Below are 23,352 nucleotides of genomic sequence, written 5' to 3'. Positions count from 1 at the left end.
AGGAAGGCCACCTCGTCATCTGCCCATTTCCCATCCTTCCCCTGCGGCCCCCCAGGTCTGGCTCTGTCGAATCAATACATATTTCAGCTGATCATTGGTTGACTCAATTCTAGATCCCAGCAGGAAGAAGGAAAGTGGCAGCTGGAACAGGACAGCTGTAGCAAGAACCCAAAAGCATCCCAGAGGGTTGATAAGAAGCATCTATTCTTTAGTTCGCTTTTTGAGAGAAAGGGGGTAATCTTCAAGAAAAATATAACTTTTTAATGTCTTATTAAATTAAATCTAGTAATATGCAAGTAATTGGCCTTCTCACTCATAAGTGGCAATTTCTGTAAATAATAATAATAAATATTCCTTCACCTTAATGCTGGAAAAAGTGAAGTCTATAAATAATTATCTTTTAAATTCAATGATCCCACAGCCTTGCTTCTTCCCTCTTGAAGTTTCAAAGTCTGGCTTATATTAAAGGGGCTCAAATCCTCATTTCTTTGGGAAATATCTTCACCATTGTGCCCGAAAGAACAATCTCCCTGGTTGTGTGGGGAAGGGGAGGGATGAAGATTTGGGTTCTGGTTTGTACTTAATTAAAAGAAAGAGATGGTCATTTCTCATATTCTTTTAAGCAGCTGATCTCACAGTCACAAGTTTGAAGTTTAATTCAAAGTTCTGGGACCCAGGAATCCAAGAGGGACCAAAATGAAAGCAAATCTGCTCTTTGATGCCTCCCCAGGACAGGGAAGGCAAAGGTTAGCATCTCTAATCTGCAGCGCTGGCTGGGAGAGCACGGTGCCGTCCATCCCAGATCAATACTCCTGCCCCAGGCCAGACGGAAGTTTGTCCAGGTCTCCCGGGGGACACCTGGAGTCCTGGCAGCCCCCCTTCTCCCACCTTTCTGGTGGCCAGGGCGGCTGGCTGAGTTACCCACTGACACAGTAGATCCCACATGCACACTGAAAGCAGTTTTTCTGGAAACTGGTGTGGCTTCCAGCCCCAGTTCACTGGAGGGGGCCTGGACATGCCCCATCCCTATTTGGGCCCTGGTGGCCCCAAACCCCAGGAGGCTGTAAGCTGCTGTCCTCTCCCTACTGTCCCAATAACCCTGACTTCAGGGGGGAACCAGGCCTGCTCTGCCCCCCACCCCCTTTTCTGGCTGGCCTCTCCATAAGGTTTCTCTTGAGACTGGACTGAGATACGTCCAGCCTCACCCCCGTCCTGGCTGCATTCCCGGTAAGCACCCCCCATCTCTGGCCACCTCCCTTGACCCTTGAATGACACCTGAGTTGAGCTGGGAGGCTAAAACTGACTGTGTGAACACACATTAACCTTTACAGGGACAGCCTAATTGCTCTAAGAATGTCAAATATGTCATCTTTCCCAAAAGGTCTGACAGTTTTCCTTCTTTTAGAATTATTAAGCCAACCAACAACACCGCAGTTAAAATAAAAGGATGATATTGATGGACTGCTTTTCTTTTCTTTCCTTTTATTTTTGTCCTGAAACCAATCCAGAATTTGGGTACAAAAATCACTCCTATTCTGTCTTTGTAAAGCTGCAATCACTTACAGTATAACAGGCTACATTTTTAATTAGGGAAGACTGAGAAGGGCACGGGTGACCTGGCCCACAGCCCAGTCGGAGAAGTGCAGGGGTAAGATGCAAGGCAGTTCTCACCTCTCGCCCCTCCTGATTCACTCTCCACCCTTTCCCTAACCGTTGTGCTGTGGCTTTGGTTGGATTCATCCCAAGCGTGGTCCTAGAGGCAATCAGAAGACAGACAGAACGAGATCTGGGTATTTATTCCCTTGCCTCCTTCCCTGCTAGGGTTGTCAGATACGATACGGACTGTTCAGTTCAATTTGAATTTCAGATAAACAACAAAAAACAAGTTTAGCATAAGTACGCTCCAACTATTCCATGGGATATACTTATACTTTTTTTTTTTTTTTTTTTGCTTATCTGACATTGAAATGTAACTGGGCATTCTGTATTTTTATTTGCTGAATCTGGCAACCCTAGAAGTTTGCAAAACTGCCCGAGGCTTAGCTATGTCCTTCAGAAGACCACAGCCCCTGTCAGGCTGCTTCTGCACACAGCGCCCTCTCTGGATTCTGTTGCCTCCCTGCAGGCCCTGCGGTTTCTAGTCTGAGGTGTTACGCTGTTCTTGGTGGGCTTCCCTGAACCCTGCACGCACCTTTGCAAATGGTCCCTTGGTAGTTAACTCTCCTCGAATTACTCACATGGAAGGTGCCCTCTGGTTTCTCCCGGGACTGTGACTGATACATTCGTTACTAAGGACATCCGACCTCACTCTCCCGGCATTGCTTTTCTGAAGTATCGCATCCCCAGCTCTGAGTACCATCTCCAACGTATATTAGGTGCTTAGCAAATATCTCCTGAATAAATGGATGAAGGAATGAAGGAGCAAAACCAAGCTAGAGTCCAGAGTGTTTTGCAGCATCCCTTTTCTGGTTATTAAGGACCCAAAGGTCTGAATTCTGAAGGGATGCTATACTAACCGGCAAAGAAAATGATCCAGGATATACTTGAAGGAGGGCAGAGTGAGTGAAGGAGAAGCAACCGATGGGTTAGCAAAGATGAGTGGGTTACGTGTGTCCCAGTTAACTATTCCCGGGGAATGAATCACTCCAAATTAGCAGCTTAGGCACAAGATCTGAGTATTCTTTGCCCCCAGTTCTGTAGGTTGGCAAGCTCAGCTGAGCTCCTCTTGGACGGAGACACCCACACGGTTGCAGCCAGAAGGCCCTGGGGCTGGGGTCACCCAAGGACCTTCACCCACACATCTGTCAGCCGGGTGGGGAGAGCTGGCACAGTCACTGGCTGGGTGGGCATCTCTCCAAATGGCTGCCCCACGAGCTAGCTGGGCTTCCTCACAGCATGATGGTTTAAGGTAGCAGGACTTCTTAAGTGGCAACTGGCTTCTCCCACAGCAAACGTTCCCAGAGAGAAAAAGCAGAAGCTGCCAGTTTCCTAAGGTCCCAGCCCGGACACTCACAGGCCTCCCCTCTGCTGTGTGCTATTGGCCTGAGGAGTCCCAGCTGCCCCAAAGCAGGAGGAGGGGATTTAGAACTCCCTCTCCAGCAGCCGAAGACCCTGTAGCCATCTCTAATCCTCTTCAAAGCCAGAACCCAAACCAGAAATCCTACAGAGTCACAACCAATATACAAAGTGATCCAGGAATATTCGCCAAGGCCATTAAAAGGTAAGGAAACATATAAAGAGAAGGGAAGTTTTGCACCCCTGACTTGGAGAATTAATTAGATGCAAATCAGTTCTCATACTAAAAAGTTCCCATTATCTATCTGCTGTGCTTAAACCAGGGTAGCAATTTAGAAAGTGCTGGGAAAAAACATATTGTGAAATGAATGATACATATTGAATTGTTTTTAAAAAGGAGTTTGTCTGTGGCACCCCTCGGGCCGGCTGCACGGCAGGCAACGTGCGCAGGGACCCTCACTCAGCATAGCCAGGGCTGGACTGAATGATCTGCTTAATAATTTTTAAGAAGGAGCCCATGCTTTCAATATTCCCTGGACCCTACAACTGATACAGCCAGCCCTGTCCTTTGCAGAGAGCCAAAGATGTAAAAAGGCAGCAATCAGAGAACAGCTGAGGATGAGCTTATAGAGGTTTGTCTTCTAGAGCCTGTGGCTGGGTGACACCGTGCCAACCTCGAGACAAACTCCACTGTGGTGATCCACGGCCTTTGTTCTCCTGCCTCCCCCCAAAGTGGGAGGCACCTGCCCTCTGTGAGGCAAAGCCACAGTGATGCTGCTGGTCTGCTAGACTAGCTTTTAGCGCAGGGCCAGCTAAACCCACTATCACATTTTGAAGTCACTCTTAAAAAGAGGATTCCAGATAAAGAAGATGTGAGATACACACACACACACACACACACACACACACACACACACACACACAGTAGAATACTATTCATCCATAAAAAAGAATGAAATTTTGCCATTTGCAGCAACAGGGATGGACTTGGAGGGTGTTATGCTGAGTGAAATGAGTCAGACAGAGAAAGACAAATAAATACTCTATGATACCACTTATACATGGAATCTAAAAAATACAACAAACTAGCGAATGTAACAGAAAAGAAGTCACAGATATAGAGAACAAACTAGTGGTAACCAGTGGGGAGAGGAAGGGGGGGAGGGGTAATATAGGGATAGGGGAGTAAGAGGTTCAAACTACTAGGTGTAAAAAAAGCTACAAGGGTATACTGCCCAACATGGGGAATACAGCCAACTTTTTCTAATAACTATAAATGGAGTATAACCTTTAAAAATGTCCATTGCTATTGTACACCTGTAACTTATATAATATTGTAGAGTAGTTATCCTTCAATTTAAAAGTTTTTTTAAAAGAGGACTCAGAGCCAGTCTGTCCTCAGCTTGCCAAAGTTAGTGAAAAGTGGTCACTTCCTGAGCACGAGGGGCTCACTTAGGAAAGAATAAAAAATTGTACTTGGAGTGAAATAGCACCATTTCTTGACTGAATCGTCTGAATTCAGGGCCAAATCATGGCAATTAATTAGGATTGATTGGAAACTCCAACTCGTTACTGATTAAGAATGTTGGACAAAACCAATCAGTCGTGTTGCGTGGATTTTACAGAAACACACAACAGTCCCCCGGGGCTCACCCCACAATGACGTTCTAGAATCGCTGGCAGAGAACTTTCTGGTGAGACCCAGGGAGACTTCTGCCCTTGGGTCTGAGTGAGTTCTGAGGGTGCTCTAAGGATGCCAGGAGATGATCACAGAGACACGGAGATTTCCTTTTCCTGCACAACTCAGATAAGACAGCAGGTCCAGCCTAAGAGGAGGTCCAGTCTCTGAAGACAATTCAGCTCACTCTGTTGCTCAAAAGGATTTCTACATGCCTTTGTAATCACAGATACACCCACTGATAGGAACCCTACAAATTTCAACCATCTTAACTCAGGCTGAAATGTAGCTCAGGCTGAAATTCTAGTTGTTTCTCTCTTCTGAAAAGCTGTTTGCTGTGCAAATTAATTCTATAAATAAAATTATGAATGTATCACCTACTTAAAAGAGCAAAACATATTCAAGCACTTGAGACGCATTACGTCCATACAGATAACTGATAAGCAGAATAGGAAGTATTCCTATCTCCTGATCGGGGCAAAGGATAGGATCATCATTTTCCTGGTACAAGCTACTTCATAGGCTTAAAAAGATCTTTCAGTAGCAATTCTTTCAGCATAACTTATAACTAACAGTTATAATTTATAACGCTAAAGCATATGGGCCTTCTCCGTATGATACAAAATTCTATCTTCAGTTAGTCTAAAGCTGTAACATATAATCTCTAAAAGACAGGAAGAGAGGAGGGAAGGGAAGAGGAAATAAGGATAAGCCTACAAATTAGAATATCGCTTCAGTTGTTTAGTTTTGAAAATCAGCAGGGCTGTCCCTGTAATCAGCCTGTGATCACACCTCTTTGCCAGAGAACAGTTAAGTAAACTGATGAAAAGATGGTGCTGATGAGACTACGGTTTCCAGCCTGGCCAAGGTGTAAGTCTGTTAACTTCCTTCAGTTCTATGAGCTCAGACCACAGCCCACCCCAGTGGCCAGTTTACACCCAAGACTCCCCGTCAAGGAGAACTCAGGAGAGAGCGAACTTGGGGACAGGCTGGTGTGTTTAGATGGCGGTCCAGATGATTTATGTGACATTGGGGCCTATCACCTGACTTCTCAAGGAACTTGGCCTGACATCACCTCCCCTACCCACCTCCCAAGTCGGCCACGGAATCGGTTGTGTGTGAGAGCATTTTAAACTATGCAAGCGCCTAAAGACGTACAGAATTATAACCAAGAGCAGGTAAAAGGCTCCATGTCTATTAACGATGCTTCAAGCATGTTTACTCCAAAGACACTGAATTAGAAGCATCGTGTTTGTCCAAGCACGTTACTAGCACGTTGACGTTACTATAACGCTCAGCCTGAAGGGGGAAAATCACCCCTGTAACTAAGATTGGCAGTAATAAATTCCCTGTCAGCACTAATCCCTAAAATAACCTTCACAAAGAATCGATTCACTTGTTGAACGATATTACCCATTGACCAGGTGTGTGTGGATACCCTGATTAAAAGCCAGGCTTCAGAAGCAATTCCAGTTTCATTCCTTCCTCATCTGGATCAATATCAGAAGCAAACATGTGTATCCATATCTTCCTTCCGGAACAGAGATTCTTTAGAGAGTTCAGAGCCAATAGCACAAAGGGCACGTCCTGCTAATAGTATTTGGAAGCCGTGTTCGTATTTCATCCATTCTTGTTTCGAATTTTTTTTCCTGGTTACTTCAAATGCAGAAAAAGAAGGGGAGAAAGGGCCAAGCGACCCCCGACAGAGACCAGAACCGTTTGATTTTTCACCTCGAAAGCTCTGTGTGACTCGGGATTCAGGGCAGCACACACAATACATCAGTCCAGGTGAATTCGAGACCTCATGCAGGTTTTAGCGCTCTAACAGGAAACCGGTTTAGAGCTTCTTGGCCTGGGAATCGTTGCACACCCTAGTGATCGATTACTTTAGGGGGGTGCTTTTCCCACAGCCAGATGCAGTCTCTGAAAGTTTAACCTGCACATTTCTGAGACCTGTGGCAGCTCAACATTCAAGGTTATCATTTTCCCTGTTTGAAGGGGCTTAGAGGCTCAGCGCGGTAATTTTCCACATAACTCGTACTGAGATTCATGCAGAATTGGCATATTACATCCTCAGGGTGGAGGAGAGCTTCACAGCCCCCCGCCCCGGCTTCCAGAACCCTGAGCAGCCTGCAGAACCGACACACATCCAAATTCTCTCCATCCAGTCTCAGACTCTGATTTATCCCATCTGGTATTAGAAGCAGAACCGAGCCATGTGTCCACCACAGGCAGTTACAGGAGATGATCCCTCCATGGCCTTTCTGGAAATTGCATTTCCCCCCTTGCCTTCCATCCTAACCTCCCTGGGCCCAGGGAACCAGACCAGCCCGGCAGCACCTCCTGCCAGAACTGAACTTCTCTCTTGGGTGTGGTAGTAAACACACAGTAAGTCCCCTTCTGTTCCCGGCCTCAAAGCAATCCCTTTCTACTCCAAGCTGATCTTCCATCCTTGCACACACGACCTTGCCCCACACACTTCCACAGACCAAGGGGAGGTGATAGACTAAATGAACCCCCAGACAATCTGCCCAAGTCGATGCATAGGCATAGAAAGGTCATCAAGAATACCACAGGGAAAAAAATGGGGCGTCTGCTGCGCGCTCTGGAGCCAAGGGGGAAAGGGGGTGGGCAGTGTGTAAAGTGCTTTGGGAATAACTATTTGAATTTTATTTCTTATTTGAAAAGTCAGGCTCAGATAAGTGCTAGTGTATCTCTCTGCCTATGAATGCAGGTCCTTCTGAATCAATCTCTCTCTACCTACTTGATAGCAGAAAAACAAAATTACTCTGGGTGTGTGTGTGTGTGTGTTCCCTCAAATCCAAAGGTGAGATAAACTTAAATGTGTATGATTTTTAGTTTTATTCAAAGCAAGGAGAGGAGAGTACCCAGTACAACAACATTTGATCTTATTCATTGTTAGTAATTGTATAATCATATCAAAGCAAACCAAATCTTAGGTGCTCCTAGCATAATCCCACACCTACTAGAAATTTCTCAAGCCATGACCTCTTTTCCAAAGAAGAAGCACCTATTCAAGTTGTGCTGAGTTTTTGCTCGGCTACTCACATCTCAAAGAAACTACAATGGCGGTGAGCCCCATGGTATTTCAGAACGATACCTTCCTTCTGGGCATTTACCTACAGCCTGGATTGGGTGGCGGGGGGATTCTCTTATCAAACTCAGATATGTCCACATGCCTCTCACCTCCAAAGACAGACTTTTGGAAACAAATATATCACAGTTCACTAAGTCAAAAGAAATCCATTCCAGTTTTAGAAATTCAATTTAGCTTCGGTAAGCCTCCAAGCTCTGAAAGTAAGCTCCACCAGAAGTTTATTACTTATAATCTTTCCTTCGGATTGGAAGTCTCCCAGCAACCACTCTACTTCCAGTATTTTCCTATTTTTGTAGGTCAATAAAGGAATTTAACTCTTAGAGTCTCTCTGAAAGATGACTATCAAGATATAAATCAAGAGATCCAGTGAAATTATTGTCTTACAAAAAGATCTTTTGACTGTGTCCAAACTGGTGACGACTGGTGAATAATCTAGATTCAGATGGTAGTGTCTGTATTTATAAACATGTTTGAATTTAATGTAGCAGATGAACGGTAACTGGAGGTCTGAACTGTTGTTTCACTCAAGTAGGGCATTATATCTAGAACCAAACTAAGTCCTTAGCCTAAACTACTCAAATCATAAGGGTACTTTGTTCATATAGGAATGAAAATCCCTGAACCAACAAGATCCTAATGAATTTATTTTTTAAATTAAAACATAATACAACCCTAATATTTCTGAAAAAAAAAAACGTCTTCACACTGCAGGTGAGACGAGGAACATCCGGATTTGCTGGGTTGTGTATCCAGAAGTTGGTGTCCTGGAGAATAAGGACAATTTCAGGGTTGTTCTGGATAGTACGTGGTGGATATATGTCAAATACCACGGCAACAACAACAGCGACACAAAAATAAATCTTAAGAGAATCCAGATCCCCAGCCAATGGCTCTTTTGAGATAATACTCAATATAATAAAATTTCAGCAGAGCCCAAGACTTTAGATCCCACTGGGGTTTTAATGTAGCTGACTTGTGTCTTCTCTGATCCAATTTAGAATTTCAAGTCATCCATAATTCACTACCATAGCCTTCATTGCTTTGTGTTACAGATCTCAAATAAATTCATAATATTTGAAATAAGAACACTTTGGCTTGTAGTCAACTAACAAAATTGAGGGATGTTCATTTTACAATGAATTGACTACTATCCCCACCTTATAACATTTTGATAGTCTACACCTTATATTTCTGCTCTCATGGGTCCCTGTTCCTTCCACATGTGTAGGCAGCTTCATTTGTATTAATAGGAAATATACATTAGATAAAAGATCTCTCTAGATACCCGTGATGACAGAGTAAAATCATCTGAATTTCAATGGAATGTAATATTAGGTTAAAACAGAAATTCCAAGATGATCGTCTCATATTATGAATTTAAGAATAAGGAATTACACAACTTAGATTTTTAGGAAAACATATTTTAGACCATTTCTAGAAATCTTTACCCCAATCTTTGTTGGGTTGTTACTGACTTTTGTCTTTGTCCATCTTTAGAGGCAAAAGCACAAACTTAATATTATAATAAAATACCATGTACGTATATCACACATGAGCAGTTTTATCTGAAATTAAGACAGAACATGTTAATAGCAATTTGAATGTATACAGCACCTTTATTTTATAGCTATCAAATAATCTCTAACTTTTTCTATTCAAAAATGAATATCCTCTAATATCTAGAATTACATAAAGAAAAGTTTTATCCGTAGCACCTTGAATATTTTTCTTTCTATCAACTTTTATACCTCCAGAAAAGGCACACGCAATTTTCACTAGAGTGGATCAATTTTTATCTGAAGGAAATTTCATGCCTTAGAATAGCAGAAGGTAGTGTCTTCTATAACAGCTGGTAATTCCCTCTGGTGCAAAGCAGAGCATGTAGACTTGCTTTGAAGGACCCGTGGATGCCAGGGGAAAACAGCGCTGCTGATGTATCAAGCACAAAGGACCTAGTCTTGCCTTGGTCACCTCTCTGCTTGATCTCAGACTCCATAACTCCTGTATGACCTGGGAGTTGCCTAGAGCAGTAGTTCTCAAAGTGTGGATGAGGTACCCTGGGGGCACTTCCTTCCTTTGAGGGAACCCACAAAAGCAAAATTATTTTTTCATGGTACTAAGGTATTAGTAGCTTTTAAAATTTTCATCTGCTCATAGGTGCACATAGAAAATTCTCATAGAATTTTCTAGAGGCTACACAACACGTGCTATTACAACAGATTGAATGGAGAAGCAGCCATCTTCCATGAAGCCAGACATTAAAGCGATTTGCAAAAATACAAAACTCTTCCACTAAATTTTTTTTTCTGTCTTGGAAAATATCATCACTTTTTATTTTTTAAATGTTATTTATGTTAACATGTCATAGGTTTGTCACTTTATTTTTAATGAATGAATAAGTAAACCCTTTAACAAGTTCTCCATTTTAATTTCTAATGTGGGAACCATCAATAGATATAGCCAACAAAAATGGAAGCTCTTAGGGGTCTTTAAGAAGTTTTAAGAATGGAAAGAAGTTGTGACAGGAAAATGTTTGAGAACTGCTGCCCAAGGGCATCTCTGAGAAGCCTTTTGACTCTAAATACAATGATTCCGAGGTTGGCAGATTCCATGGCTGTGAACTCCAATGATGAGGTGGATATGAATCTGTGAGCCCAGCAAACCGGGAAGCACCCGTGTGGCCGTCCTTCCTTCTCTGTTTGAGCAGCTCTCATTTTGCTCCTCTCTGCTTCCTGACCTCCTTGTTAATAACCCGCCCCCACCACAGCCCACACAGAGAAGATGAGAAACGCCGTGGGCATCGTGAAAGGCTTATGAAAGAATTTATTTCCTCCCCCACCCTCCTCAATCCCCCAGGTCTGATCAGGACATTCTTGGGCACCAATCCCTCTGCTTATTAATATAATGACCATTTCATCCCAGCGGTCACCACCACACAGACCCTGTCCAGTACGATGGTGCCAAACAGGCAGCTGAGTCAGCAAGGCCCCAGATGAGCGCACCACAGAGAAAGATTCTAGTACCTTAGTCTTGTTCAGGCCGCACTCAGACTCATGACTGAGGACCCTAAGTTGTTTTCAGGGCTCTAAGGAATTTTTACAGCTGGTTTTTGAGATTGGCATTATCCACAATTGGACGCACACCAGCCTAAATTGCATCCAGCAGGAAGCAGGAGTAGTTTTCCGTAAAAAGTGTGTTCATTTTGTAACTAAAAAAAAGTAGGAACACCCAGAACCTAACCCCACAGAACCATAACTAACCCTCGGCACTTACTTGGCGATTTTTCATTATGACCAGTCACCCTCTATCACAACCGCTAAAGCTGGGGAGCTGGGCTTCCTCCCAGCTCTGTCTCTTTCCAAGTCCACACTCTTCCCATTCCTGGCCATATCCCAGCTCTTCTGCTCCCAGTCTGTTTCCCCATCCATAAAATGTAATGATCATTCCTACAATTTAAGGCTGAGGTGGAGACTGGAATCAAGGAGGCAAATGCTCTGGTCTCTGCCAGTTATTGTTATCTGCTGGTGAATCCCTGCGGTGACACTGAGCCAGGACCTCCCCCGGTCCAGCACCGCGCTCTGTGTACGAGGGAGAGAGAAGCGAGTTTTAACCCTCCTTTCCTGTGAAGTTGAGCCCTTCACAGTTTTCAAAGCGCTTCTCTCATTTGATCTCATTTTATCCTCACACCAACTCGGACGATTCTCACCAACCCTAATGAAGAAAACAGAGAACGATATTTGCATTGTAACCATGTTGCCCAAAATGGGAGTCCTCCTTTGGGAAGGAAAGTGTTCTCATCACTGCATTTAGCTCAGTTTTCTTTGTAAAGCCAGACCACGGTGCTTACTTTGAGTTGCTAAAATCCACTCCAAACCAAAGTGCAGACGTACATAGTAGCCGATCAGGATGGAAGCTATGATCCGCACCTGCCATATGCCCAAGGCTACAGACGGGAAAAAAGTAAGTAGTTGGACTATTCATGGGGTCTTACCATTTTCACCAGATGTCTTGTCTTTTCCATTGGTTGCCCCAGCTCCTTGTCGCTAAAGGCATTATAAAAAAAAAAGAAAGAAATTGTTATCAGACACTTTCAGGATTATTTTCGTCTCTCTTATTGCTTCAAATACCTCTTGCATTATATCAAGTTCTGTGTTACTTTAGCTCAGATGGTTAAAGCATGATGCTCGTGAGACCAGGAAAAGATCAGCCCGTGAAAGGATGTACCGGAACGTCACAGACCACCACCCCACTGGACCAGATCCACTGCTCTATGCATGCAGTTCACTAGTCACTAGTCACAAGGAAACCAGAGAGGAGACTGTTGATGGATCAGAACAGCATCAAAAATATGAGGGAAACAGCCAAGAGTTTGTGCCAGCCGCGAGATCAGAGCTGTCCCTTTTGTCAACGATTACACTGCTATCGTTTTGTTCCAATCACTATGTTCAATGCCTCATCTTCAAATAAATTGGAATCAACTAAAAAATCTTATGTCAATAGAGTTTCTCCTATTGTTGAGTTATTTTTCTGTCTGTGTTTATAACAGTTGATAACAGCTGTGTGTTTTCATTTTACCAGGTCGACCAAAAGTATGAATATATTATGGTTAGTCTTGAATCTTTGGGCATGATTCTCTGGATATGTGGTCTGGGGAGCTATGTGCACTGTATTCTATATGCAAACGTATAGGCATGTTTCCTTGAGGCTTACCCAGCGACTGTCTTTAATTAACATGATGTTTGGAATTGTTCGAGTCCTTAGAGAGAGAAGTATTTCATTAATCCAATTTTCTGGTCATTATCAGAAAATATGCTTTGAGTTGAAAAAAAATAAAGTGATTGTAAAGTCTCTAAATTTCAGGTGAAGAAAATGAGGCCAGGCAGGGAGCCTGATTTGTCCAAGGTCATGTAGCTAATTAGATGGAAGTTACCACTGGAGACTGGACTTCCTTGCCAAGGTCAGTGTGTTTCAGGAATTGTCATCGTTATGTAACTATCTGATGGGATCATGGAAAGAGAGGCAAGGCGCTGACCAAGGAGAAAATCAATATAGATGACTTCCACCAGGGATAAGTGTGCCCTTAAAATTTATATTTGGGTCCAAGACTTCAGCCTAAAAACAATATTAAAAAAAAATCATCAGTTCCCAATATTGCTCAGGGTTGTCATGAGAAATTCCCAGGTCCTTGGCCAACACTTGATTAACAGAAGCCGGATCATCTGGGAAAATCTTGCTTTCAAGTTCTGATTAGTGTAAATAAACAGGGTGAATGAATGATATAGACTTATGTGAACAAAATTAACCATCCCTGTGTACGCTTATTACCTGGTACATTTGATAACTCGAGAGAGAGGCAAAGCCAAGCCTCCCGTTTATTTCCAACCCCACCACACACATGCCGCACACGCGTGTGCACACACACACACACGCGCGCGCTCCACACACACACCCCATCTCAGTCAACAAGAAGCTCAAACTCCCACCCACGGGGGAGTTCACGGGGTCACGGGGGTGCTCTGCCTCGTCCTGCGAAGAAAAACCACCTTTCTCTGGCAGGAAGTGGAAGGAAAGGCTAGATAAGTGTGGGTTCTTTCTTCATATTTCACTTGAAAGTTCTTGAATTTTCAGAATCCAGACCTGCCCATGTTCCCGCGGAGGAAGAAGGCTGCATCTGGCCAAGCATCAACTGATCGTCAATAAACTCCATTGAGCTCCCCACGTCATGGCATCATTATCTAAAATCTCAACCTGTAATACACATCATCTTGATTTAAACCAAATTACACCTTTCTTAAATACAGTCGATTTGCAAGTAAAAATGCCACTTTCTTCTTGCCTGTACTTATTCTGTCTCCTCTTTTTAAACACAAAGCTGGTAAGTTCGCTGCTCTATGGAAATCTGATCACCATCGTGAAAGATCAAGCTAGAGGCACAGCAGCCACCCCTGGGGGCTGAACCGCTCCAGGGTTTAACCCCTCCAGCCTTCCTCACGTAATTCATAGACAACTCAGAAAACAAAGTGAATTCCACGGAATAAAAGGACAGGGTTTTAGAGTTGAATAAAGTCAAATTCAATGGCATAGAAGTACAAAATAGGTGCACACCCAGCCCCACTGTCTTTAAATGCCTTAAACACTGACATTTTTCAAATGTTGTGAATACTTCGTTCCATAAAAGATCACCTTTTAGAAACCTAAAGAACACCAAGATGAAGTGTGCACAGGGGAGAAGAGGGGTTCATTTTTAAGGATTTCTAAGATAGGGGTTTTGGGTCAGGTCTTATATGATGAAGGTAAAATGAAGCTGATAGATGTCATAAGGAGATGGTGTCTCGGATCAGAAAATGATCCTGACAAAAAAAAAGTAGTCTTTGAAAGCACCTCATTTCAGAATTCGTTGAGACCTGGAGACATTTTTAAGGCAAGGCTGAGAGCAGTGGGGGAACATCCAATAGCTCTCCTGTTCCTGGGGTCTACAGCAGTCAACACACGTGATTTTTTTTTTTATCACCAGGTGAGGTGGCTGAAATTCCCTTGAATCTGTACCTGGAGAGGGTCTGAGTCAGGCTGGATGTCGAGGTGCTAAAGCCAGACATGCCCCAAGTGGTCCTGGGCATCAGTGAATTCTGACGGCATCCCTAACCAGGTAGGTAGCACCACTGTCCTCATCAGCATCACCCTACACATCGTATCCCCCGGCACAGAGGACTTGCTCAAGGTCACACAGCAGGGAGGTGGCAAAGCCTGAGCTCCAACCCAGAAGCACTGGCTCCAGAGTTGCCCTGGGAACCACTGAGCCTGTGCCTCCCCCAATATCCTCCTGAGGCCCCACCCCAGCAGGTGGGGAGATTTCCACATGGAGGGAAAGAAGACAGCGCCACAGAGAAAAATAACTTAAGAGAAAATGCATCACCATTAAAACCCCCTCCTTCTATCTCGCGCCCATTTCACCATCAGGAAATGCTAGGTCCCCATCTAAGGACACGGCCCAAGAAGTTAACATCACACACAGCATCGGAGTCGCCTTCTTCTGCAGCACAAGCTGGAGGCTTGCATGATGCTGGGGTGTCTGCAGAGCGGTTGTGAGGTGATGTGAGGGAATAAGGCAGAACAACGGTCGGGAGAGGTCTTCTCTGGGTCCTCAGCCCTTAAACCCTCACCTGGCAACTCCCACGGGTCTCGGGAAGGAGGTTTCCTTCCTCGGTGATGTTAACTAATACAAGGATAGCATTACAGAGTCTAATAAAAACCCCAATTAAAAGGAGCCCAGGGCTTCCCTGGTGGCACAGTGGTTGAGAGTCCGCCTGCCGATGCAGGGGACACGGGTTCGTGCCCCGGTCCAGGAAGATCCCACATGCCGCGGAGCGGCTGGGCCCGTGAGCCATGGCCGCTGAGCCTGCGCGTCCGGAGCCTGTGCTCTGCAACAGGAGAGGCCACAACAGTGAGAGGCCCGCGTACCGAAAAAAAAAAAAAAAAGTATGATTTTAAATCATGCTTTTAAATCATGACAAGTATGACTTTTGAAGTCATTTTTCCTGACAGCCCCCTTGCACCAAAGGCTACAGGAAAATAACAAGGAACATGTCTTAGTTTGGTCAGTCTGGTTTCTCAGAAAGCAGAGCCTGAGGCAAGAGCCGTTTGTGCTACAACTCAGCTGGGGAGGGAGGTGCCAGTAATGAGGCGGGAGTGGGGGAGTGGGGCCCAGACAGCCCACGCGAGGACTCGTCATCCCTCTGGCACCGCCAAGCGCACCCAGACCCCGAGCCTGCGCCCTCCGGCAATGCTTGAACTGTGTCCCGGGATCCACCAGCTCCCATCTTGCACTGACCCAAGACATGCGCCACAGAACTTAATTCCTGATGCTTCTAGTCTGGGCCGCGTCTCCAACCTGGCATCTGCTCGGGAAAAAGGAGGACGCCCTGGGGAAGGAGGTGGGGACGCACGGTGTGGGCAGGAGGTGACACGTTGTCACTTCAGACCTGCCTGAAGTCTGCGGAGCCCACGCCAGCCGGCCACCCACAGGGGCCTCAAGTGACACGAGAGAGGTGCCTCACTCACATATCAATTTGGCTGGGCGGCTCTTTTCCACCAAGTTGCAAAGTCACGGACGGTCCTTTCATATTAGATACTTCACTAGTGGAAGAGGCCACGCCTATTTTCCGGCACGTAGGCATCTTCAGATCTATTTCCTCCTATACTTTGAGCTCAGAGTGGACATTACACTGTGTCTGACCCCTTTGGTGCTACACGTAGAGGCCGTGAACATATCAGGAATACTTGTCTCAACGATGCCGGCTTGAATAGGAAGCATGCTGGCGTCCTGCCCATCACAGACAGTCTCAAACACAAGCCTGCTGCGTGTCCATCCCAAGCCTCCATGTGCTGTCACCTCTCAGTCCTCTACTCTTCCTTGTGAAATCTATCACAAAACCTGAGTTCTTGGAGTATCACCAGTGGGTTAGGAGAGAGAGGCATTCGCCTTGGGCACAGAATTTAAGAGGGCCCCAAGAAACGCATTAATCAGGACAAACGCTGTCTGGGATCACTTATATGTTCAATCTGGGGTTGGGGGTCATAGGAGCTGAGAGAAGGATGGTGGCTGCCAGGGGCTGGGCGGGGGAAACAGGAGACGCGGGTAAAAGGGTACAAACCGAGTTATGAGGAAGGTCTGAGTGTCCAATGCATACCACGCTGACTGTCATTGATAGCACTCTTATAAAATTGAAATTTGCCAAGAGTGTGAAACTTAAGAGCTCTCACCAAAAAAAAACAGAAAGGTAAATATGTGAGGTGATGGATGTGGAAATTAACTCGATGGTGGGAATCTTTTCATAACATACATATATGTCAAATTATCCGGTTGTACACTTTCAGTATGTTACAATTTCATTTGTCCATTATACTTCAATAAAGCTGAAAAAAGGCAAATAATATCTTAATGCAATATTTTAGAAAGTCAAAAGTACTGCAAAAAGTCATAAACAAAATAGCAACATTGTACACAAAGACGGGTAGCTCGTACCACTGAAGTTCCCTCAGGCTCCTGTGCAGCGCTACCATGGACTGGCCACATGTTTCCCCAAAGCAAGTAAAAGATTCAAGAAGTCAAGTCATTTCAAGGATTTAGAAAATTGTTCTAATACGGCCTTAGAAACTTTTCATCCGCAGCTTTCTCACGGGCTATGACTGTGAGTCATGAATCTGTGCTGTCATTCTGTGGGTTTTGTTTTTTTGGGGTTTTTTTGCGGTACGCGGGCCTCTCACTGTTGTGGCCTCTCCCGTTGCGGAGCACAGGCTCCGGACGCGCAGGCTCAGCGGCCATGGTTCACAGGCCCAGCCACTCTGCGGCATGTGGGATCTTCCCAGACCAGGGCATGAACCCGCGTCCCCTGCATCGGCAGGCGAACTCTCAACCGCTGCGCCACCAGGGAAGCCCTGTGGGTTTTTATTATACGATTTCTAGAATACTGCCATGGAGGGTCTCATCTTTCATACTTTGCCATTGATACCCATAAAACTGGGTATGCCAGTCATATGTCGCACAGGACACGGAATCACAAAAACCTGCTTCCTCATTAATGCAAACTCAGAACCCTGGACAGATTATGTCTACTTGGGAAATCATTCAGCCAGTATATATTGTTTTCATCTTTAGGATAAGACACAAGTTCCCATGAAAAGATATTTATTTTTCATTCTAGAAGGTTGGAAAGAATGAAATATGAAATGAATTCCAGCAGGTGAAATTTGGGGCACAACGGACAGTCCAAGAATATTTTCTGAATCTATACCTATTAAGTGGATAAACCTGTCTTCACTCTAGAACTTGGCTGGATGCTTAATTTGGTGCAATGCGACTAGAGGGTGACCAGTTCCAAAGGCCCCTTAGAGTTGGGGAACGAAGTGCCTTCTGAAGCAGTAAGGGTCCCCGTTCATCCCCAGGGTCCCCAGGGTCCCCCCAAGTCTCCACCCCTTCTTCCTCCATCTTCCCAAGCAACTCGCCCATTGTGCCACAAAATTCTGGAACGAGCTCTCCCTAGGCATGCATTTGCTTTGACAACACTGGAGAAAAGACGACAACCCTCATGGAGCCAGGTCCACAGGGGACAAAGGACAGAGGGACCCACAGAAGCCTTTGGCTCACAGAGGCATTTCTTCTCAGTCCTGTTATCCAGCCATCAGGGGAGGGAAGTGAATGGGCTTCTCAGAGTCCTGGGGTCAGCCTGTCACTGGGGCTGCATTAGGAAAATTCCCCAGTTAGAGGACTCTGGTGTTTCCCAGGCTAAGAAATGAAAGATTCTTTTCAAAAGCAGATTATCAAAATTAGGTACATTCACCAATGCACAAAACCATGGGCAGTGAAGGTCACGGATTTAGCGTCAGACAGAGGCCCGGAAGCAACCCGGGGGTGACGCGCTCCTGGACTAACAATTTACTTTTCCTTCTATGAGGCAGGCACTGGGCCGGGCCCTGAGGATCCCCAGGAGAAGAGAACGTCCTCTGACTTTGCTTGGCTCACAACCTAGAGGGACAGAGACTAAACCAACCATCTCATATGGTGGGTAAGAGCTTGACCAAAGATGACCAAGATCAGGGGCACGGAAAAGGGTCCCCAACTCACACTGGGGTGGGTGAGGGCAAGGGGGGTTCCACATCTTGTGGAGGACCATGAGTCCCAGCGACCCCACCAGCTGGGCATGGCTGGGGAAATCCCTTATCGAGTCTCTGTTCCCTCCTGAGAAGGAAAGATGCTAACCTCTGGCTTCTGCTGTCACAGGTAGGGACCTGACATGCAGCAAGTGTGCTCTCCCCATCTGTCCATCAGTGAAGGAGTTTTCCAGTAGAGGCACTATTTATTGGGCAATATCAAGTGGATGGCATCTCTGTATCAAGGGAAAGGAAAATACATGTTTCAAGGCATCTTTTAACCTTTTCCCCTCTGTCCCCAACATCTGGCCTCTGCTGGACTCTGTCTACCAAGGAGTTGCAGAGATTTGGCAAAAGAGGGAAAGAAAAGTCCATCCCATCCTCAGGGTGGCTTGGAAGCTCTTGTTTAGCAAGTGCTACTTCACACCGTCTATCCCCCGATGATGCATTTCCTCTGAAGTTATTTTTCTGTGTGGCACTGTTTTCCTTTTGTGCTGTTGCATCCTGATATTCAGACTGCTAATGGGTTCAGGGATCCTGGAGCCCCTGAAATGGCAGCATCGTGACAAGCAGAGCCTCAGATGGGTCATAAATAAGAGGAAAAACACCTCTCTGCATGTCTGGCATAGAAGGGACACAGGGACCGTGACGGCTCAGATACTGCATATTCTTACCAGGGTCAATATCCTTCACAGGAGAGATGACAAGATGCAGAACCAGCCCCAAAGATCTCAGCCCACCCTTCTGAGGTGTTTTTTGATCACTGTGTTTATAAAGAAACAAAAAAGGCATGTTCCTATGGTATTATATTAAGGCGTGTTTCTACGGCATTACATATAATGTTTTATTGACAAAAGATCGTGAGTGTCTTAGATGAAATATCAGATTTTAAATGGACACAGATGCGAAATCACAGCGATCGTGCAGTGAAATAAGATAAACAGCTGGGTCAGCCAGCAGGTAGCTGATGGTGCTCAGAGCCACCACAGTCATTAAACCAGTGGCTTCTCAGTGACTTCAAAGGCACACCATGAAAGGCCCCTTCCAAATCAAAGGCCCTGAATCTGTCTGAAGAGCAGAAGAGTCTTTTCTGCCAGCATTTTGTGATAAGGACAGAATTGATTTAATTTCTTGCCACCAGTATTTTAAAATCATCTATATTTCTCCTGGTAACATTCCAAAAACTGAGTATTAAAAAAATCCACTAATTTAATCCCTAAAGGTATAGAAACCAATTTCAGAAGAGAACTTCAGCTGCAGGGTTTCAAAGAAAGCCAAAAAGTTGGTTAAAAAGAAAATGACAGGATCTTGCATGACAAACGCATTAACCTTCATTATTCCTCCTAATTCTTCCGCCCCCTGCTTTCACCTCTGAAAGACAAATAATTCCGCCTTAAATACTGTATTCAGCTTCTAGCATTTTCATCCTGACCTTTATGGTAAAAAGATCCCTCATTTTTAGGGATTGGTGGTTTGCCTTATTGAAATTTGCTTTATACTTTATCCTATAGCCATATATTTTAAATTAGTATTTTCTACCCTTAAAAATCTCCTCTGTGCCCATCTTCTTTTCCAAGAAAAGAAAATTTTGGAAAATAAACACACAAGGAGGAAAGCAAAAAACTACTTATAATCCAACTATTCAGAGTTAATCTAGGTAATCTTCCTTGAAATATTCCAGAGTATTTGCTTCCCATTTTTTTCTGTGTGGACATGCATAAATATAGCCTCCGTTTTATAAAAATGGCATATACCACCCATACAATTTCACAACAGGTAAAGGTTGCAATTTAAAGAATAGTTGCTATGTAACGGCTTCTGTATGGGATCCTCTAATTTCATAGATGCGATGATGAGTCCTATGAGTTCATCGTGGGATGAGTTCATGTCCTATTAAATTCATTTGCAGTAAATACCTCTAAATTTTCAAATCCACGTACCTCAAATATGCCAATAAAATCACTTTGCTTCATTTATTCAACTTAGCTCAACAAAGAGTCACGATGACATGTGTTGCTGTCAATTCTCCTTGAAAATGAAAGGCATGGAAGGTTCCAAATGGTCTTTGAAATTGGGTGGAAGGCACCACCACATTTGCAGTGTTATTTGTTGAATTGTGTGTCCCCAGAATTGGAGCCCTAACCCCCAGGACCTCAGAAAGTGGCCTGATTGGGAGATCGGGTCCTTACAGAGGTGATCAAGTTAAAGTGAGGTCATTAAGACAGGCCTTAATCCAATAGGCTGGTGTCCTTATAAAAAGGGGAAATTTGGACACAGACATGCATAGAGGGAGGACAGTATGATGAGACAAAGGGAGAAGATGTCATCTACAAGCCAAGGACAGAAACCCAGAGCAGATTCTCCTTCACAGCCCTCAGCAAAAACCAGCCCTGCTGATACCTTGACCTCAGACTCGTGGCCTCCAGGACCAAGAGAGAATATACTTCTACGGTTTAAGGCAGCTGGTCTGTGGGATTTGTTACAGCAGTCCTGGCAAACGAATAATGCAAATAAGCAGCACGTCAAAGAACAGAGTCCTCCACTTGGGCTGAACTCTAGATGCACATAGAAGAAAGCTCTGCACTGGCCTTGCCCCGCGTGCCCTGGACCCTGGTCCCAGAGAGCACAGGGGCGTCCTCCTTCCGCATCACTTTGGGCGCCTGCTCTCCATGGGTGTGCCATTCTGTGGGACGGGGCTGAATTCCCTCCTGAACCCCGAAGTGCACGGAGGCAGGATGCTGTCTCGGGCTCGAAAGAAGGTAAGTGTTCTCTTTTAAACCACACGGCGTGACCCAGAATCAGTCCAGAGCCAGGGCTTTCCCAGCTGCATCACGGACGTCCTTGTCTGCAGCCACACGGGTGCAGACAGTGATGCAGGGCAGAGCGACGGCAGAGGGGCCCTGCTGGCTGGAAGCTCCTCGCTGGTTTCTGCGTGGTCACAGGAGCCTGGCCAGAGCCAGGCCCCACGAGTGGGACCAGGTAGCGATGCTGAGCGTCAGTTTAAGGGCCAGGACAGACACCCAAGTGGAGACTGCGCTGAGGCTGCTGTGCGGAAGCTGAGCACCCCCTACTTCACAGCATACCCTGTCTGCTCTGTGAGACCCGGGAGTGATTGACAAGGACCCGGATCGTCACCCCTCCCTGGTCATTTTTTTTTACATGTCTAATACATCAGCTCTCAACTGTAAAGCACCATTTGGAAATTGTTGCAATATACGATTTAACTTATTTTCAACTATGTGATCGTGCTATTCTCTAGACACTGTGAACACCTTGCATAACCTGTTGGGCTTACTTTTAGTTAAGGTGTGATACTGAAGAACCTGGGTTCTGGGGCTAAGAGTAGAGCCAGGGGACTGACTCCAAAGGGAAACAAAAGAACTTCTGGGAGTCTGATAGTCTATATAGTCTGATAGTCTATATCGCAAGTGTAAGACTGTAAACATGTCAAAACTCATCCACCGTACAACTTTAAAAAGGGTAATTTTACTATATATAAAATATACCTTAATAAACCTGACTTTAAAAAAAAGAAAAGAAAGAGAGCCCTGGAATCAGGCTGTCCAGGCTCTCCAGCTCTGTCACTTAGCAGCTGTGTGACCCTGCTCACAACACTTCTCTGAGCCTCAGTTTCTGCTTCTATAAAATGGGCGTAACAATACACCAACCTCATCAGGTTGTGAGAATTCAATGAGATAAAAATAGTCACATTACCTAGATGTGGTCCCTAGAAAATAGTCAGGCTGCCAAGTAATGGTAAAAGAGACTTGGAAAGACAAATGCCTCCTTCTTTTCCATCGTATTCAACTTGCAGTAAGTTAAGGTAACGGAGGCATACGGGGCTCAGCAGTTTGAGGAAAGAGGAAACCCAGCTCTCAAATGTGGCTGAAGGACCCTGAACAAGTGATTTCATTCAGCTGCTTCTTCACCTGCTCAGTTTCTTCTTCGTGGAGAATTAAAATAAATACGATTAAATTAAGCATGTATTTCACATGGCTATGATGAGAATCCAAAGACAGAATACTGGTCTGCATGTTCATTTTTTTTCATAAACTATGCAGCCTCTGCCTGTTAGTTGTTGTTACTTTCACTTGAAGTTCCCTGGGCCTCTGTTTCTGCTGTGGATGCATTTGTGTGTTTGGTATAAATCACTGATTTATTTTCTTTCTAGAAAGAGAAGATGCAGGAGGAGGGTAGACGATGACCAGAGAAGGAAGGTGGAAGGAAGCTGGAAGGACCTAGTGACCCCCTTACATCGTGTGTGCCTCTCACCCAATCGGCAGACTCTCCCCAAGTCTGAGCTTGAATAAAAGGACGTGGGGGTCAACATACAGCCACAGTCAACTCAACCTGCCTGGGCCATCTCTGAAAGCCCCAAGGATCTGTAAGATGCTAGAACAGGGCTCCAGGACCCTGCAGACAGCTCTCTCTCCGTAATTCACTCTGTCTGGGTGTCCCGGTTTATTTTCACACGTTTATCTAGCTTCATAAACTCTTGCCTGGACACTCCTCCTAAGAAAAAGCCAAAGCTCGGTCCCTGTACGTTGACTTGTTGTGACGGAGCGCAGACGTTGACTCAGCCCCACTCGCTACTCCGTGGGCTTCTCCAAAAGGGGGCTGTTCCAGGCTTCAGAAGCTAGTGTCTTTTTTTTCTGGTAATAAAGAAGCAGCCAGGGATTTTTTCCCCACTCAAGTAAAACAAAAATAGCTTCAAAACATGGTAAAAGTCTGAGGTTTTATACTTTTGGAAGAGAGGGGAAGGCTTTGTCCTAAATAAGCTGTCACAGCTCAAGAAGTGAATTAGAAATTAGAAGACAGCAGAAAAGCTATACTATATATAAAATAGATAAACAACAAGGACCTTCCGTAGAGCACAGGGAACTCTATATTTTGT

The 23,352-nt window shown here is 45.0% G+C and overlaps 1 protein-coding gene across 1 annotated transcript in view; it reads right to left on the bottom strand.

The window, feature by feature from the left end:
- The window catches only part of PCP4 (Purkinje cell protein 4), a 55,828-nt gene that overhangs the window by 17,348 nt on the left and 15,128 nt on the right, over positions 1 to 23,352 (bottom strand). The window contains exon 2 of the mRNA XM_082655547.1: positions 11,803 to 11,854. Coding sequence (XP_082511673.1) covers positions 11,803 to 11,854 — 52 coding nt within the window. The remainder of the gene's footprint in view (positions 1 to 11,802; positions 11,855 to 23,352) is intronic.

This window comes from Grampus griseus, assembly GCF_964374135.1.
Source record: "Grampus griseus genome assembly, chromosome: 5".
Classification (NCBI taxonomy): Eukaryota; Metazoa; Chordata; class Mammalia; order Artiodactyla; family Delphinidae; genus Grampus; species Grampus griseus.
This window is presented reverse-complemented; position numbering and strand designations above follow the sequence as displayed.